This window comes from Leuciscus leuciscus (assembly GCF_965113295.1).
Source record: "Leuciscus leuciscus genome assembly, chromosome: 8".
In the NCBI taxonomy this organism is placed as follows: domain Eukaryota; kingdom Metazoa; phylum Chordata; class Actinopteri; order Cypriniformes; family Leuciscidae; genus Leuciscus; species Leuciscus leuciscus.
Window position 1 is genome coordinate 25,150,390 of NC_138732.1, and position 13,572 is coordinate 25,163,961.

Genomic DNA, 13,572 nt, shown 5'->3' on the forward strand with positions numbered 1-13,572 from the left:
CAATATCGCGTTGTTGCCTTCAAAAATGTGCCAAAAAGAATACATTGTAGGGTTGTTATAGCGAGCATTACCATGAACTCATCTTTTGTAGTCAGTTTTCTCTTTCAGGTTATTTGCTGTCATGGTGAAATAACAGTTTAATAGCACACATTACTCAATCTGACATGTTTAAAGCTAGCTGCCTGAATAATATTTTTAGTGGCATGGGCATTTGAATGGCACAGACATTTTGCCTCCTTGAACTCAGGCACGCAAGAATGTACATTTGAGTACGAACAATGAGACCGCACATGTGAAAGTGCTGGCCAGGCATTGCATGTGTGTACTCACGTGGAGTGTATTTCTGGACTTCAGCTGCCATGCAGAAACAATTTTTCTAATAAGAAAAATAAAAAAAAAGGTTTCTGCAAGCTAAAATGTTTTTATTGGAGCAAGCTTCCAAGAATAACGTTTTACAAGAAACATTCAAAATTGTTCTGTTCTTTTAATGGAAAATAATAATAGAAATGTCTAGCTATAAATAGCTTGTAAATTTCAAATTGTGTTCTTGTAAAACTTTTGTAAGCCTGTTACATCTTACATCTGATAAGCTAGTGTCCTAGGTTCCTTAGTCTGCATAATTAGCCTGTATAATATGTGAGGGTGTGACTAGTAAAGTTTGGATACACTTTAAGCTAGCACAGTTTGTCATTCAGCCTGAATTCTCTTTGCTTGTTTTACGCCCTTATTAATAGACTAAATATGACTTCTTTTTTTTTTTCCTAGCAAGACATTTTAAGACCTTGCATAGTATAGCTCTATAAATGACATGCGTGAAGGGAAAAGATCACACAGTTGTCATCACCTCTCTCAGGAGTTCATAGTCATTTGTTTCCATCTTCACACAGACTGGAGAACTACCCGGACTATGAGCAGATGGACCAGGCTGATGTTATCACCTGTGTGAGTATATTTGGATACCACTAGGCTTCTGTCTGTTTTTTTTACGCTGCGAGACTGAAGCATCTAACTAAACCTATCCAATGACACACAGGAGCCTGGCGACTGTGACCTGAATGCTAATACTGAATCCACAGAGCCAGTCAGCGGCCCTCAGTCTTTGACCAGAAGCGTTTTCTCGGACAGCGAACAAGAAGGTAACTTTCTATTATGTCTCTATAAAAGATTACAAGTCGCACTGTATATTAACTGCTAATGTTTCCTGTGGGAACAAATGCTGCAAAATAGCCTTGTGAAAAAAATGTCCTTATTCAAATTTAATTAAGTAATAAACGGGACACATCCTGAAAATGGTGTGCTGGCCGACCAGTGGAAAATGGGGAGGGTTTAGGAAACCTGTTTGAAATCAGTCATTATTTTTACATTTTTACAAATTGTGGCGTACAAACTTCACATTTAAGCTCATATATACAAGACTGATAGGATGTGCTAGTGAATGTATGCAGTGGCTGAATGTTGACAGTGCTCTTGACTTAGAGAATTTAATAGATCACAGAGCTATATATAGGGAATGTAAACCATTATTATTCCTAAATCACCAACATGCACCGTTCTGTTTTCTCATGTATGTGTAGATGTACGTCATAGATGTACGAGTCATAAATATGGCTTATGTGGAGTGAATGAATGCTAGTTATGACTCATTTGTATTTCAGCCATAGATTCACAGCAGTACGTGTGAGTGTGTGTATGTGTGTCTCTGTGTGTGAGGCTCATAGCTCACCGCACTCTTCTGTGCTATCTCTTTCCGCCCATGCCTGGTCAGCATCATGCCCCATCAATTTCCCACCCATTGACTTCACATGTATGCACCTGCAGAGAGAAGGGAGCGGTAAGTAGCATCTCCACTGCTCGTCCATCGCCCGCTGCTCCTCTCAGTCACACTCCTTTCACACTTGTTTCGAACCAGAGTTTGACTCCACCCCCTCCCCTTTACCCCACAGCTCTCTTCTCACACTGCATTATTTTGAGCTCAAACCACAGTACACTTTCAACATCAACCACCGAGTTCCACTGTTAATACCTATCAGGCGCTAAAATTAAGTGTTTTTGGCTTCCCAATTTAACTACCAAAACTTGTCCACCCAGAACACTTGTGGATACAGTTGTTGCTCTCCAAAAGCGATTTCTTTCAAGACAAAACTAGGCCGTATTGACTAGACCATTTCACACCAAGGATGATAACTATAGTTTTAATAATTGTTCTAATTCTGAGAATAGGGAAGTCCACACTACAACCAAAATGATAAAGACATTTTTTTTTTTTTCTACTGATGAACGATAAAAACATTGACAGCCAATCAGAATCTAACCTACTTTAAAGAGCTTGAGCATTCAAAGCAGCTGATGACAAAACTCTTATAATAAACAGAACATTGTCATTCGTTGGTTTGGATGTTATCATTATCTTTATAGGTATCGTTCTTGGTGTGAACAGACCTTAACTGTCCAATGACTTGAATTCATTGTACCCCAGATCCCCATTTTCTAACAGACTCTAGCTTTCACACCTACCAAGTCTCTGGTCTGCGCTAAAAGTTCAGTGGTGTGAAAACGCCTTCAGTTTGAGTTTGACCCCCCTCCCCTTACACACATGCACCCCGCTGACTCTGACTAACCATTCGGCTCATCACACGCACCGAGTTGGACCTGCTGACTCCCACTATTTACCATCTGCCATCAGCAAATGCATCAGCTTTCTCCTAATCAACCACCATGTCAGACATCTATGCAGTGTAAATTTGATCAGCCCAGGTCCAGTACATTCAATGTGGGCAATGTGACTTCTGCTCTGAGCATGTTTCCTTGCATTAAGCACAATAAACAATGACGGCTGTCATTGCTGATGTAGCAGCAATTAAGCTCTTTAAATATTTTGGCTCCAAAATGTGTGTGTGTGTGTGTGTGAATGTTTGCTAGAGTGATGACATTAAACTGCACTATTACCCAGAAGTGTCACCTGCCAAATAACACGGTGTTGTCCTGCTCGCTCACTATGTATCAGAGCAGCTCACCCATTTAGACCTCAGGTTAGGGCTGTTTGTGAACTTCTAAGTCTGTTTTGAAATGTATTTAATGGAAAAACAAACATTGTGATGATGTTGATTGCATGACAGCGTATGTGTCTATGTCTTTGGCAGACCCTGTGCCAGTGTTCATGCCATGGCAAGAGGAGGCCGAGTCTGGGGAGGCCCAACTGTCCCCGCTGGCGGGCCGCATGATGCCCCTGCCTCTAGAAGAGGATGCTCAGCCACTACTGGCCCGGCGGTTCCTGGACTTTGGCCACAGTCAGCGGTTCTTGCAGCAGGACCACGATGCCACCTCCTCCACCAAAACTCTGTCCTGTGGGAGGTGAGCAGAGTAACCACAATCACTTATGAATACTCAGATACACTGACAATCAAACTCATGCTTATGTCATCTCTCAGGCCTCGCCGTGCCTCCCTCTCTTCCAAAGACAGTCTGAAGGGAGACACCGTCTCCCATCAGCTCACCAAGAAACTCCAGAACCTCAAGAAGAAAATTAAGCACTTTGAGGAACAGTTCGAAAAAGAGAGAAACTACAAGGTTAGAAAGACCTAGTCATACACAAGCAACACCCTAAATAACCTCCCAGAACACCCTAGCAACCATATAGCAACAATTGTTTATAACACCTTAGCGACCATATAGCAAAACCCTTAACTTGCTCCCACAATGCTTGCTCTGACAAGTACCACACAAATGGCAAAAGAACGATTATCGATTAAATTGATAATGCTGTTTGTCATTTGCAGCCCTCTCACGCTGATAAGGCAGCTGATCCAAAGGTGCTGAAGTGGATGACTGATCTTACCAAAATCCGCAAGCAGCTCAAAGGTAAGAGTGTGGCTGTGTGAGCAGGGGAGCGATTTGGCTGTGGAGTGTGTGATTGTCAGTGTCATACCGTTATTGGGCAGTATTGGTCCGGGCCTGCTCCCCTGTCCCCTGTAGGGCAGAGTGGAGAAGTGTGGAGTTGCACTGCATGTCTGTAGAGGCTCTGGGGCTCTCTCTCATGGGACCACCCTCATACTCTACCAGAGACCCCTCCGCTCACTGTGTTTGGCCCCCCACACTTCCCATCATCCATTTCCATTTGATGCCCCCCATCAGAGGTGCACTGTCGTATAAAGTCTCTCTTTCTCTTTAACTAAATCAACTCGGATGGCCCGCATCGGCAGGACGACAGCACCTCTTCCCAAAAGGTTCCCTGAGGCACCAGGCCGTGCTTCAGTCATACAGATGCCACTCGTCCTCTTCCTCCGTCCCGAACACACCCCATTTTACACTGTCACGCCCCCTCAATGCCTCTAGACAGGCGCCCCACTTCTGTAAGTACATATAAGCAGCAGTAAGTAGACTTCAACACTTGAGTTTGACACTCTCTGCTCTCCTCTCTCTCTGACTGTCTCTCTGACCGCGGTCTCGCAGATGCATTCCCCGTACGGGACGCTCTCAGCCACGTGTCTCCGCTTCTTTAATCATCTAAAGTGTATGTTTATGAGGGTTATCATTTGATAGGTGCTGAGGTTCAAGGGCTCACAGGATGTTCTCAGTCACAGAGCTCCGTGTGCTTCCTCTGCTCCTTTTGAGTACACTGAAAATGAAAAATGGCCGTCTGATATTGTACTTGGTGAGGTCGTCAGTGCACTACTAGTGGACCTTTTCTCAGATCTTGGTGATGCTGAGTAGGGTTGATCAATGACCTTGTTTTTCTTTCAGTTAGGGTGGCCAACTCAACCCTAAATGTCCGCAGCGACCAGCAATCCTTCCGGTCTCCTAAAGCTGTCTTTCTCTCTGTGTCTCCTTCTGTGACCCAGACGCCAAACACAAGGCTGAGAGTGAGCTGACTCCACAGACACGTCCACGCAGTAACACTCTGCCCAAGAGCTTTGGATCCACACTGGATCAGTCGGCTCACGAGGGCCCTGTGGAGAGTGAGGCACGGGAACACCGGCCCACCCGAGAAGAGACGCTGGAGCTCATTCAGCGCTGCATCCAAACCAAAAGAGACGAGGAAGGCTGGCCGGAGGACGTCAGAGTGAGTTCCAGCTTCTTCAACTTTAATTAGCAGCTTTGATTTATTTACAACTCATCAAATCAAAAGTTCTCAAGAAGGTATATTTGTAACATTTAATGGCCGGAATACGCTACATGACTTTAGCACAAAATATTACCCCTGATTTGAGGCCCTTTCACACTGAGCGTGACACGATTGATTGCCTTCAGCTAATTCACACCTGCACGATTGGTGGTGCTGACCGAGAATGCGACCGAATTCCTCATGTATGCATCTCGTAGTATGCATCTAGAGCGAATGAGCTCTTTGACTCATAACAGACATGCACGGAAGAAAACAGTGCTCTGTACGCTGTTTCAAGCTCTTCAGATCGCATAATTCAGTGGAAAAATAATAGAAATGATAAACTGTATAAAGAACATATGAATAAAACTGTTCTCAGACACCAATGATAACAAGAACTCAACATTCTCTAGAATCTTCAGAATACTTTTCTTCTGTGTTTACGCAGGTTATCAAAACTTTTGATCGCGCCCGGTGTGAACAGCTTCATAGGGATCTATTGCTTCTATTCAAGAGCATCATCGCATCGTATATTTGCGCCGTTTAATCGCACTCAGTGTGAAAGGGTCTTTACAGTTTATGCTAGTTGCAGAGAGTCAGAGCTAGTCTACAGATTTTGGCCAGCTGAAGTTGACAGATTTCACAGAAAATTTCATAGTGGATGATAGGCACAGATATTTTTTAACTTCAGACCAGGGTCAGAAATGAATTATAAATTTAAGAAAAAAACAGATGTGCATACACTCAACAGATGTCTGTGATTGTTTTTAATGCTCAACACTGTAAAAATTAAGCGTAAAAAGACATACATTTTTAGTGCAACGTGGGCAGATCTAATGCAATGCCCCAATAAATATTTTTTATTCATTTTCAGATTTCACTTTAACCGCCGTCGTAATCAATTTTGTTTCATTGTGAGGGGGAATTTTTGGGGGCATTTTTTACCCCAAGCCCCCATTAATTTTCTATCCTGCTTCAACCATGATTCCATCCAGTAGGAGAATATAAAACATGTTTGATATTTTCTGTTGATTATAGAACACATTGTTTTCATTTGTCGTGTCTCCTGGCAAGGAGTCTGGTAGTGTGCCAATCGTTTAGTGTATTGATACCCAGTTTTTTTCTTTAACCATTTACAAAGTGTATAATGCCTAGCATTTTAAAATCTGTTCAGATATTAAAAGTTGTGTAGTTTATCCAGCCTTAATGTCTAATTTGAGAATTCTGCTTTAATTCTGCTCTCACAGAAAATGACCAAGGAGCAGCTTGCTAGTGAGAAAACTGTACTGCAGAAGAACCTTCTGTACTGTGAGGGACTTCATGGGCGCCCAGTAGGTGTCTTACACACACACACACACACACACACACACACACGCACACGCGTGCAGAAAAATTGTCCTCGTGTACAAAATGCTCTGACAAAAGTCTTCCCTGCAGGTGACCCGAGAAGAGCGCTTGATTGTAAAGCCCTTGTATGACAGATATCGTCTGGTCAAGCAGATGCTCACCCGTGTCAGCATCACCCCCATCATAGTAAGTTCCTCTTTCTCACCACACCCACATTAACCTTTTGGGAGTTTATATATAAATAATATATAATTAGTGTTTGCAATCTGAAACCAAGTCTGGAGTTTCTATATATTTTGTATATTCTATGAATTATACTGAAAGTGGCTGAAATCTGAAAGGATAGCGAAATTAAAGCTGATACTCCTTTGTTGTGCTGAAACAGGAACTAGCGTTGTTTTCGGTTTGTATGACATCCATGCGTGTTTGACACAGAGAAATCAGAATAACCAGGTTCTTCTCTCTCACACAGGCTTCTCCCTCCAGCAAACGGCGCAATCAAATGTTACAGCCCATTATTGAGGGCGAAACTGCTCACTTCTGTGGTGAGATCGAAGAAGAAGAGGAGGAGGAGGGCAGGGGCCAGCAGGAAAATGTAGAGATGCAGAGCGAGAGCTCGGAAATCATCATGGACCCAGTAGCCCAGCCCAGCTCTCAGCAGCCCACTCAGGAGAACGTCCTCAACTCTGGGAAGCTCAATCTTGATCTGCGTCTGTCCAGTTCCAACGCCTCCTCAATGTGAGTGTTGACCAGAAAATCAAAATTGATTTTTACTTCCTCACTAAACGCTCCTTGAACAGTATAGAGGTCAAAAGGAAATGCTGTTTCATCTGAATTGTCCTCAGTCTGGAATTTCCCAGCAGGACTCGGGTTTAAAGTCCACATTGGCAGAGTTAATGAGAACTTGATTTCTACACCTTGTTTATGTGCATGCGCATGTACACACGCTGTCCCCCAGTTAATCAGGTAGGAGCAGCAATCGGCTCATGCTCCCATCATATGAGATCTATTAAAAGAGCTTGGCAGGTGCCTGGAAATCTGCAGGAGTCAGTGGCCTGAAAGCCTCGAGCTGGATCATGCCGTAATCTGGTATGAAGTAAAACAACTGCTCAGGCAGCCAGATCTAAGTCTAGCATACTGTATTTGGTGCCGCTGAGATCCATGTCACCTTGTTACTAACTTTTACCAACCTGAGTTGACCTCAGCTGTGCACTTGTCATGCTGTTCAAAGGTTGTTTCCTGCTCAGGAGTGTTTTGAGTACACAGTTTCCTCTTGCTGTAGAATCAGGGGAGTTATAGGTCCATATATAGAAATCCAGCAACTTAACACCACTTGTATCCCACAGGCCTGAGCTCCTGGAACAGCTATGGAAGGCCAGAGCAGAGAAGAAGAAACTGAGGAGGACCATCAGAGAGTTTGAAGAAGAATTCTACCAACAGAATGGCAGGTAGGCCTCGTCGTTCATTTCATGTTTCCAAGACTTACCTAGACGGGTGTGATATACTGACTGAATTGGTAAACCAGTAGAAATGTGCGATGTTTTCAAGCAACGAACATGAAGTACTTGTCCTAAGGCACAATATTTTCCAGCCTGCAGAACATCAGCCTCTTATTGTTCACTCTATTGTACTCTCCTAGTTGCACCTGTTAAATATCTTTTAAAATGTGGTCAAATTGAGTGAATTACTATAGAAATGATGCCCAAAGATGTACAGTTTTTAGATGTTGGAATCCTGGACTTTATTTATATATATATATACTGTATATACCCTAACCCTATATATATATGTATTGATATATTAGGGCTGTCAACATTAAAGCGTTAACGCATGCGAGTAATTAAAAATCCTAACACATGAAAATAATTGAACGCAAATAACGCAGGCTTATTACATCAGAGATGGCAGTGATAATAGCTTGTGTTGCGTTGAAATACAGACTGAACAGAACGTCAAATCCCACCGCCATATGGCCAGATGATACGCAAACTGTCTGTCACGTGTAGTAATACACGCAGTCTTTATAAAAAAGGAAAGCACGTAGGAGAAATAGTCAAAACTGCGCATCAACACAAAGAATACCAGACAGGGAAACACTCAAACTGAGGGCTTAAATACACAGAGCAAACTAAGGAGCTAACAAGATCATTAATGAGAAGACAGGTGAATGGAATGATTATGCAAACAAACTGAGAAATGGGTCAGATGACAGGCACAGGGAAAACAGAACCAAAACACATACATGTAACAGTCTGCCCCATCCTGAAAAGGCACGTCCTCACGCCGTAAATAGTCCAACTGAGGAGGGAGGTCGAGGAGAGGGGCGGGACAAAACCAAGTCCTACGAGCCAGGACGAAGCTCTAGGGCGAAGTCGAGGGAGGGAGGAGCCAAGTTGGAAACTGGGCAGACAACTCCCTGGGGATGACTGATGGAGAAGGAGCTGTTAGAGATGAGACCCAAGTGGAGCTGACGAGGCAAAGAGCCCTCGTGACACTGCTGGCACTCGAGACAAAGGTGGAGCTGCAGCGACAGGCATCCGAGGTGGAACCAGGAAACCTGAAGACTGATGCTGAGCTGGTGGGACTGAGGACGAAGGCAAAGACGGAGGCGAAGGTGCAGGCAGGACTATGTCTGACCAAGGCAAAGCCGGACGAGGGATGATGGTTTCTGGTGGAGCCGAGGGAGGGAGGAGCCGATGGGTCAACAGGCCGCGGTGGAGCGATGGGTTCCGAGGCGTGAGGCAGAGCCAGGGAATCCCTTCTACTGGCCGGTGCTGGTGTGGTCCTCAGCCAGGCCGATGGTAAATGGAGAATCATTGTTCACCAGCACCCACTCCACGAATGCGGCGAAGTCTTCCTTAGGACCGTCCGCTGGAATGTGCCTTAGGGGAAAGTGCGTTTGGCACACTAGATAAAGAAAGTCCCACATGTTCCAGCGGACAGTCTCCCTGCTCCAGGCAGAGCGGCTGAACAGCTGGCAGGTCCATACAAGGGGTAAAAACAAAGAAAAAAAGGGAAGAAAAACGGCGATATAATAAACTGTTTAGGTCCGGTATTCTGTCACGTGTAGTAATACACGCATGAGTCGGAGAAATAACAGAGGTTTTTTTTTATGAAAAAGGAGAGTATGTAGGAGAAATAGTCAAAACTACATATTAACAAACAATACCGGACAGGGAAACTAACTCAAACTGAGGGCTTAAATACACAGAGCAAACTAAAGAGCTAACAAGATCATTAATGAGAACACAGGTGAACGAGAAGATTAATCAAACAAACTGAGAAACTGGCAGGCACAAGGAAAACACAACCAAAACACATGCATGTAACAGTTGCGGTGACGTACAGGAGTTGTACAGTAATCATGCGTGAGTCTGTTATATTGATGCGTAAACAATCCGTGCATGTGCACTTTCTTGACACTGTATATATCCACAGATACATTTCAATACATTCACGTTGTTGTGGCAGTTGTTTTAGTTTTTTTGGCATCTCCATGTGGTTTGGTATCAACTTGACTTGTCTAAAATGTAAACAAGCTCTTTGCTGTTGCACTGTACACATACTATAGACTGAATTCTGAAAACATTGAAAAAAAAACATTATTATTATTATTATTTTTCATGGGTGCTTTGGTATGCATACATTGATGAATTGTATGGACTCCTTATATCATTTGGTTATTTGTTGTCCTTTTGGATTCTCCACGTCTCCTTTTTTGGAAATACACCTAAATTTACTTTGAAAGCTTGCTGAAAATGTTTTTGTGAGAATCACTCTTCAATCTGATGGTTTATTTTTCTGAATATAGCAAATGATGACAAAATGAACATGTTAAACAAGATAACTATGCTTATTTTCACTTTATTATGTGATTAATCAAGATTTAAAAAAATCACTTTCAACCAAGATTTTGAAGACACTGATTAAACACAACTTGCTTATATTGTTTGCCCTGAAACAAATCACCGTGGCTTTGGAAAACAGAAAGGAATTTAAAATGTTTTAAGTGTTTTTGTTTTGAACTTTGGTTGTTGTGGGTTTCTTCTTCCACAAGTAATCAGAAACTGCCATGATAGTTTCAGTCTCCTCTGACATTGTTTGCAGTAACAACTGTAACATTTGTCTTGGACACTGCATGTAACATATGTAAACATGACACTGTAAAATAGTGTTACCAAATTAAAGACTTCTCATTACACACACAAAACGTTTTATGTTGGACGAAAGCATCATGTCAGCTTTGCTCTCAACCAAAAAATGTTTTTCCCACACAGGAATGTTCAGAAGGAAGATCGCATGCCTATGATGGACGAATACAAGGAGTACAAGCGCATTAAAGCCAAACTGCGGCTTCTGGAGGTCCTCATCAGTAAGCAGGATTCATCCAAGTCCATCTAAAGCGCCCAGTTCCAGGAACCAATCAGATCAGGCCGGGCCAACCAACGGCCCAACCAGCTTGACATCTTGACTGTAGTCCATCAACTTCCACTGTCGTTCCTCCTCACTCAGCCCCTGAAGAAGATGAAACCCTTGTACTGTCATCTAAAAAAAGTAACATACTGGAAGAATGAAATTATTTCCCTCCCCTGAGTTTGTTATTCAGACTTTTGTTTTTCTTTTACATTGACTGAGCTTTCTCATACTGAGAATCCACAAAGGACTGAGTGATGGCATCAGTATGTGTATGTGGACATCAAGCACTGAACTCTTCCTCAGACCACAGAGATGGTCGTCATATTTCAAACACCCACATCATACTCCTCTCCCTAATTCATGGGGGTCTTTATGCTATTTGAGGGTTTGATTTGGGTTCTGTGTATGTATACTTGTACATATCTATATAATATTGTATGTAGGCATAAATATTTCAGTGTTTTTCTTGATTTAAGACTTATCGGCACAGTGAATTATCAAATAAGGTTGTTCGCCCCCTCGCCTTTTGGTTACAAATCAGAGGACTCCTGTATCAAGCTGGTGCTCGTTTTGTTTTCCGTAATGACGGATCACTTGATCAGACTGACAAAAGCAACTCCAGCTGAATTGTCTCACACTCTTCCTGATTCATATGTAAATGACACATCTGTATGTCTGCTCTATTACTATGTTCACACCTGTAATATACATTTGACTAAAGGCTGCTGCAATGAAAGCGAATATATGCCAAACGGACAAACGGTTTTTCAATATTAGATGACAGTGGTACATGGTAGATCATTTCTGACACTATAGATAGTATGAATAGATGGAGTTTGTTTTTTTAATATATGTTAATGTGTCCTTATCAGTTTTTCTCACCTCCTAGACTCATGGTTTGCCAGTGTGTACACATTCAACTAAGCATCTTGTGATGAACAGTAATGCTGCAAGTTAGAAGAACCTGTTCAACTACATAACTACAGACTCTGTACTGGACTTTTTAGGAAGTTGCAGTGTCACCGTGACTCCAGATGTTGCGTATATGCTGTCATAATCATGTGTGCGTAGGGCATTGGATGGCTTTCTTCCACATGTTGGGAGTCTTCAGTATCACTCTTCAGCATATCATCTGATCTGTCATGGTCACTTTACAGCTGTCAGCTTAAATCCTGCAGGCATTGAGCTGAACTGATAGGGAACTGCACAACAACTGAGTACTAAAGTCTTATCTAAGAGATAAGGAAGGAGGGATGTGGGATTTACATGGGATCACTGGGATGGACAGTGTTGCATGGTTTGAGGGGGTCAGATGGGTGGTTTGTTGTCGAGGTGAAATATTTATCAAGTGTATGATAGTTATGAATGTCAGCTTTCAAAGAGAAGATGTGATCGTGACAGAAGGAGGTGATGGAGATTATTTGCACAGCATTCTGGGAATGCAGAGTTTTGTTTTGTTTTCCTAGTGTTTCTCGATTTTTCAAACACTACTTGCACGTGAAGGCTGGGAGTGCAGGTTCTTATTTGACGCGTTCTGGCTCATCTTTCACTCACTGTGTGGTGTTGTCCTTTTTTATGACCATTATTTTGTACTCTCGTTTTTTATCGTCTCGCTTCCTGCAGTTCATCTAAACAGTGTGGTTCCTCTCTGTATTAGTGAAGCACCTACTTTGTCCTGTTTTGTAAAAGCTTGTCAGTTGTAGGTTTGCATGGCAAAAATTTGTATTTCTATTTTTGTGCCATGAAAATTAAGCAATAAATTAGCATTGAGGCCTGTATCAGTGGAATGAGAGGCCTCTTGTATAGAGTAGGTGCATTTTCAATAAACAGCTTGTGAGTATTATTGCCTGCTTGTGTTGATGCCTTTTTTGTGCCTGTAGGGGTTACAAATATTAGACAAATGCTGCAAAAACCTCAATATATATCAATGACACCACAGAAGAAGGTACACTCACATTTGCCATTATGGTGAAATCCACTTAATCCAGTCATAGTTTGCACAAGATGTCACACACCCTTATAAGGGCACCCACCTGGAAGGCAAAACAAGGCTTTCCTTCATTGCCTGCCAGTCATTTTGTACCAGGTTTGTACTTATGCCGCGTTCCAGGCAACCTGTAACCCGTGTTTTTCCAACTCGTAACTGGGAGAAGCCTACATCGATCTAGTACGAGTTCACGGGTGGGAAGTCACGGGTTTGACTGCCGTTCCAGTGCACTTTCACGGGTATATAAGGTTGGAAAAACACGGGTTACAGGTTGCCTGGAACGATGTACTCCCAGTTACGAGTTGGAAAAACACGGGTTACATGTTGCCTGGAACAAAGGGGTCACGAATTAAGAAATAAAAAAAATTATTGATCTTTTGACTTGAGGACATTGTACTATAAAAATATACAAGTTTTGGAACTCAAAACGTCCTCGCTTTAATTGAAACCAAGTTCAGAAAATGATTAGTCTGGATTTTGTCATTGCGTCATTACGTCAGTGAAAATGAAAAACAGAGCGTTGCTATGGACGCAGTTCTGTTCACTCAGGAACATAATCGTTTTTAAATCAATAATTCGAAATTCTGAAGTGTGCATTCGCTCGAGGTGAAGCAACTTAACTGACACTGGTAGGTCATATGATAATGGCAACATGGTAAGTGTTAAATTCATACTTCACACATTCATACATCGTTTTTTAACGGTTGCGTAGTAGTTCAAA

At 42.5% G+C, this 13,572-nt stretch overlaps 1 protein-coding gene and 1 long non-coding RNA gene across 5 annotated transcripts in view; both read left to right on the forward strand.

Moving 5' to 3' along the window:
- fam13b (family with sequence similarity 13 member B) overlaps window positions 1–12,707 on the forward strand; it is a 47,769-nt gene extending 35,062 nt beyond the window's left edge. For 2 of the 4 annotated variants that reach the window (XM_082178129.1, XM_082178130.1), the window contains 13 exons: window positions 888–942; window positions 1,034–1,136; window positions 1,766–1,831; window positions 3,141–3,351; window positions 3,429–3,567; window positions 3,777–3,858; window positions 4,200–4,349; window positions 4,839–5,059; window positions 6,349–6,432; window positions 6,539–6,634; window positions 6,921–7,186; window positions 7,795–7,896; window positions 10,726–12,707. In XM_082178129.1, coding sequence (XP_082034255.1) covers window positions 888–942; window positions 1,034–1,136; window positions 1,766–1,831; window positions 3,141–3,351; window positions 3,429–3,567; window positions 3,777–3,858; window positions 4,200–4,349; window positions 4,839–5,059; window positions 6,349–6,432; window positions 6,539–6,634; window positions 6,921–7,186; window positions 7,795–7,896; window positions 10,726–10,849 — 1,699 coding nt within the window. In that variant the 3' untranslated portion in view covers window positions 10,850–12,707. The remainder of the gene's footprint in view (window positions 1–887; window positions 943–1,033; window positions 1,137–1,765; window positions 1,832–3,140; window positions 3,352–3,428; window positions 3,568–3,776; window positions 3,859–4,199; window positions 4,350–4,838; window positions 5,060–6,348; window positions 6,433–6,538; window positions 6,635–6,920; window positions 7,187–7,794; window positions 7,897–10,725) is intronic. The other 2 variants (XM_082178132.1, XM_082178131.1) reach the window with 2 other exon arrangements.
- LOC309504842 lies at window positions 7,906–10,034 on the forward strand. Its single transcript, XR_014208196.1, has 2 exons — window positions 7,906–9,368; window positions 9,406–10,034. It is a non-coding gene; the product is annotated as an uncharacterized lncRNA (long non-coding RNA).
- Window positions 12,708–13,572: the final 865 nt, after the last annotated feature.